Raw genomic sequence first — 6,000 nt, forward strand, 5'->3', positions numbered from 1 at the left:
TGTGTGTGTGGTTGTGTGTGTGTGTGGTTATGTGTGTGTGTGTGTGGTTGTGTGTGTGTGTGGTTATGTGTGTGTGTGTGTGTGTGGTTGTGTGTGGTTGTGTGTGTGTGTGGTTATGTGTGTGTGTGTGTGTGTGTGGTTGTGTGGTTGTGTGTGTGTGTGGTTGTGTGTGTGTGTGTGTGTGTGTGTGTGTGGGTGGTTGTGTGTGTGTGTGTGTGTGTGTGTGTGTGTGTGTGTGTGTGTGTGTGTGTGTGTGTGTGTGTGTGTGTGGTTGTGTGTGTCAGGAAGAGATGGAGCGAGAGAGAGTTACCAGAGAGAGATGACAGGCCTGAGAACAGACAAACAGAGACTGGAGGAGAAGGTTCTAGAGTTCAACCAGCGGACCCAAGAGAACACGGACAGAAACGTTCTAGAACACGGCCAAGAGAAAACTGACGAGAGAATCCGGTAGGTTGGAAAACTTTAGACGACGACAACACTATTCACCTTATGATGCCCCGCCCACATGAGCCAGTTCCTGATCCAACGCTAGATCTTCAATCTAGATTCTCAACCTAGATCTTCAACCTAGATCCAACATGATTGTTTTCCTACTTTCAGCCCATTCACAAACAAGCAAAACGTCATTAAATATGAATGAAATTTGGCAAAGCTATTAAATAACGTGCACTGAATTTGAAAGATAAAGTGCCTTGCAAAAGTATTCAACCCCCTTGGCGTTTTTCCTATTTTGTTGGATTACAACCTGTAATTTAAATGGATTTTTATTGGGATTTCATGTAATGGACATACACAAAATAGTCCAAATTGGTGAAGTGAAATGAAAAAAGAATCTAACAAATAACTAACTGAAAAGCGGTGCGTGCATATGTGTTCACCCCCTTTGCTATGAAGCCCCTAAATAAGATATGGTGCAACCAATTACCTTCAGAAGTCACATAATTAGTTAAATAAAGTCCACCTGTGTGCAATCTAAGTGTCACATGATCTGTCCCATGATCTCAGTATATATACACCTGTTCTGAAAGGCCCCAGAGTCTGCAACACCACTAAGCAAGGGGCACCATCAAGCAAGCGGCACCATGAAGACCAAGGAGCTCTCCAAAGGGTCAAGGACAAAGTTGTGGAGAAGTACAGATCAGGGTTGGGTTATAAAAAATATCAGAAACTTTGAACATCCCACGGAGCACCATTAAATCCATTATTAAATAAATGGAAAGAATATGGCACCACAACAAACCTGCCAAGAGAGGGCTGCCCACCTAAACTCACGGACCAGGCAAGGAGGGCATTAATCAGAGAGGCAACAAAGATAACCCTGAAGGAGCTGCAAAGCTCCACAGCGGAGATTGGAGTATCTGTCCATAGGACCACTTTGAGCCGTACACTCCACAGAGCTGGGCTTTACGGAAGAGTGGCCAGAAAAAAGCCATTGCTTAAAGAAAAAAATAAGCTAACACGTTTGATGTTCGCCAAAAGGCATGTGGGAGACTCCCCAAACATACAGAAGAAGGTACTCTGGTCAGATGAGACTAAAATCGAGCTTTTTGGATATCAAGGAAAACGCTATGTCTGGCACAAACCCAACACCTCTCATCTCCCCGAGAACACCATCCCCACAGTAAAGCATGGTGGTGGCAGCATCATGCTGTGGGGATGTTTTTCATTGGCAGGGACTGGGAAACTGGTCAGAATTGAAGGAATGATGGATGGCGCTAAATACAGGGAAATTCTTGAGGGAAACCTGTTTCAGTCTTCCAGAGATTTGAGACTGGGACAGAGGTTCACCTTCCAGCAGGACAATGACCCTAAGCATACTGCTAAAGCAACACTCGAGTGGTTTAAGGGGAAACATTTAAATGTCTTGGAATGGCCTAGTCAAAGCCCAGACCACAATCCAATTGAGAATCTGTGGTATGACTTAAAGATTGCTGTACACCAGCGGAACCCATCCAACTTGAAGGAGCTGGAGCAGTTTTGCCTTGAAGAATGGGCAAAATCCCAGTGGCTAGATGTGCCAAGCTTATAGAGACATACCCCAAGAGACTTGCAGCTGTAATTGCTGCAAAAGGTGGCTCTACAAAGTATTGACTTTGGGGGGGGTGAATAGTTATGCATGCTCAAGTCTTCTGTTTTTTTGTCTTATTTCTTGTTTGTTTCACAATAAAAAAATATTTTATTGTGAAACTTTTATTCAAAGTGGTAGGCATGTTGTGTAAAACAAATTATACAAACCCCAAAAAAATCCATTTTAATTCCAGGTTGTAAGGCAATAAAATAGGAAAAATGCCAAGGGGTTGAATACTTTCGCAAGCCACTGTATGTTAATTCTATGTTGAGGAAAATGATTGAAAGAATCAAAAAGTTCCCTTTCAGTCGGTCACTCGGTATATCATACTGTGGGGAGTCAACGTGTTTTTAGTTTTCTTCAGGTGAATATGATTGGTCGTTGACTCCCCATAGTAAGTTATACCCCGTTTCCTCCTACAGGGAACAGTAGTTATATTCATAACTGTACGGATTTCTTTCACGTAGTATAAGCACTTGAAGGCCTACGTTCATTAGCATTAGCATTCTCATAGAGAATGACTGCCGGTGTTAGCTAGTTAGCATATTAGATCGTATCTAATGGTCATTATACATAGTCTGTATCCCTTTTCAATCAAAGATCAATGCTTGAAATGGCAATGTTGTTAGACACAGAATATCAATGACAAAAGACAGAGACGGTGGCAAAATGTTTTATGACGATAACATTAGGATATTTGCAATCTGTTGTGCCACGAAGCTAACGAGCTAACACCGCCAGTCATTCTCTATGAGAATGCTAATGCTAATGAATGTTGGTTTCTGAGAGCTCATGCTACGTGAAAACAAACGTTTTAATTTTTTCAATAATTTTCCTCAATATAGAATTAAACATATATCTTTCAAATTCTGTGCACGTTATTTAATAGTTTTGACAAATGTAAATCATATTTAACAACGTTTTGTTTGTTTGTGGATGGGCCGGAAGTAGGTAAAACAATCGCAACAAATTGGATGCGCCTTTGTTGCCACGGGTCATAAGGCGAATAGACTTATATTCTGCAGTGTCAGAAGTTTCACACAGTTTTACATATTGAGTATGTGCGTCTCCAGGGCAGAGTGTGAGGAGCGCCTGAGGGCGGAGTTTAAGGCGGAGCTTGATGCGGCTGTTGCCACGAGCAACCAGAGAGAGCAGGAGCTGCAGACTCAACTAGCCGATCTACAATCACAGGTAATCTCCTCAACTAGCTAATCTCCAATCACAGATGGTCACGTAGCTCTTCACTAACCACAGATCTAGGATCTGACCTAACCCTCAAACTAACAAGACAGTTGAATAATTTCCTGTTTGACTGAGCTAACTTCCTGTTGTAGGTGGAGAGGAAGGCGGGGCCAGCAGAGGATCACCATGACGACAGTGAGATTGACAGGCTGCGAATGGAGGTGCAGGAGACCAGAGACATGAACCAGAGACTGAGAGAGCAGCTGCAGGTACTGACTCACATTCACACACACTGTCACTCACACACACTGTCACTCACACGGTCACTCACTCACTCACACACACAGTCACTCACACACACAGTCACTCACTAACTCACACATTCACACACACTGTCACTCACACACTCACACTCACGCTCACACACACTCACACACTGTCACTCACACACATTGTCACTCACACACACTGTCACTCACTGTCACTCACACACACTGTCACTCACACACACACACACGGTCACTCACACACACACACACGGTCACTCACTCACACACACTGTCATTCACACACACACACACTGTCACTCACACACACTGTCACTCCACACACAGTCACTCACACACACAGTCACTCACACACACAGTCACTCACACTCACACACACTGTCACTCACACACACTGTCACTCACACACACTGTCACTCACACTCACACACACGGTCACTCACTCACACACACAGTCACTCACACACACTGTCACTCACACACACTGTCACTCGCACACACTGTCACTCACACACACAGTCACTCACACACACAGTCACTCACACACATTGTCACTCACACACACTGTCAATCACACACACTGTCACACACACACACTGTCACACACACTGTCACTCACACACACTGTCACACACACACATTCACACACACTCACACTCACAGTCACTCACTAACTCACACATTCACACACACTGTCACTCACACACACTCACACTCACTCACTCACACACACTGTCACTACACACACTGTCACTCACACACACACACACTTTCACTCACACACACACACTGTCACTCACACACACTGTCACACACTGTCACTCACACACACACTGTCACACACACTCACACACACGGTCACTCACCGTCACTCACAAACACACACTCACCCACACACACTCACACACTGTCACTCACACACACTGTCATTCACACACACACACTCACCCACACACTCACACACACTGTCACTCACACACACAGTCACTCACACACACAGTCACTCACACACACACACTCACCCACACACACTCACACACGGTCACTCACTCATACACTCATACTCACACATTCACACACACTGTCACTCACACAGTCAAACACACACACTGTCACTCACACACACTGTCACTCACACTCACACACACTGTCACTCACTCACACTGTCACTCACACACACACACACACTGTCACTCACACACACTGTCACTCACACTCACACACACAGTCACGCACTCACTCACACACACACACTCACACACACAGTCACACTGTCACTCACACACACTGTCACTCACACACACACTCACACTCACACACACTGTCACTCACTCACACACACACTCACACTCACACACACTGTCACTCACTCACACTGTCACTCACTCACACTGTCACTCACACACACTGTCACTCACACACACACACTCACTCACTCACACACACACACTCACACACACGGTCACTCACTCACACATACACTCACACTCACACACACACAGACATTCACACACACAGTCACTCACACACACAGTCACTCACACTGTCACTCACTCACACATACACTCGCACTCACACACACAGTCACTCACACACACAGTCACTCACACACACAGTCACTACACACACCTCACACTCACGGTCACTTACTCAGAGAGAGAGAGAGAGATAGAGAGAGAGTGGTGGAGAGAGAGAGAGAGAGAGAGAGAGAGAGAGAGAGAGAGAGAGAGAGAGAGAGAGAGAGAGAGAGAGAGAGAGAGAGAGAGAGAGAGAGAGAGAGAGAGAGAGAGAGAGAGAGAGAGAGAGAGAGAGAGAGAGAGAGAGAGAGAGAGAGAGAGAGAGAGAGAGAGAGAGAGAGAGAGAGAGAGAGAGAGAGAGAGAGAGAGAGAGAGAGAGAGAGAGAGAGAGAGAGAGAGAGAGAGAGAGAGACAGAGAGATAACCTAGTTTATTTTCTTTTAGGAGGAACCACACGTACACTTGAAAGAGGAACAACAGAGAAACGCTGAAGAACGACTGAGGCACACGGCGGCGTTGCAGGATCTGGAGAGACAAGCTCAGGAGGACCTGCAGACAGAGAAGAAGAGACTACACAGTCTACACCTGTTACAGCTAGGTAACACACTACACCTGTTACAGCTAGGTAACACACTACACCTGTTACAGCTAGGTAACACACTACACCTGGTACAGCTAGGTAACACACTACACCTGTTACAGTTAGGTAACACACTACACCTGGTACAGCTAGGTAACACACTACACCTGGTACAGCTAGGTAACACTCTACACCTGGTACAGCTAGGTAACACACTACACCTGTTACAGCTAGGTAACACACTACACCTGGTACAGCTAGGTAACACACACTACACCTGTTACAGTTAGGTAACACACTACACCTGGTACAGCTAGGTAACACACTCTACACCTGGTACAGCTAGGTAACACACTACACCTGGTAC

The 6,000-nt window shown here is 45.4% G+C and overlaps 1 protein-coding gene across 1 annotated transcript in view; it reads left to right on the forward strand.

The window, feature by feature from the left end:
- LOC121562242 (protein FAM184B) overlaps positions 1–6,000 on the forward strand; it is a 68,954-nt gene that overhangs the window by 35,469 nt on the left and 27,485 nt on the right. The window contains 5 exon segments of the mRNA XM_045218018.1: positions 285–323; positions 326–447; positions 3,142–3,259; positions 3,403–3,519; positions 5,498–5,651. Of these exon segments, the coding sequence (XP_045073953.1) occupies positions 285–323; positions 326–447; positions 3,142–3,259; positions 3,403–3,519; positions 5,498–5,651 (550 nt within the window).

This window comes from Coregonus clupeaformis, unplaced genomic scaffold, assembly GCF_020615455.1.
Source record: "Coregonus clupeaformis isolate EN_2021a unplaced genomic scaffold, ASM2061545v1 scaf1319, whole genome shotgun sequence".
Lineage (NCBI taxonomy): Eukaryota > Metazoa > Chordata > Actinopteri > Salmoniformes > Salmonidae > Coregonus > Coregonus clupeaformis.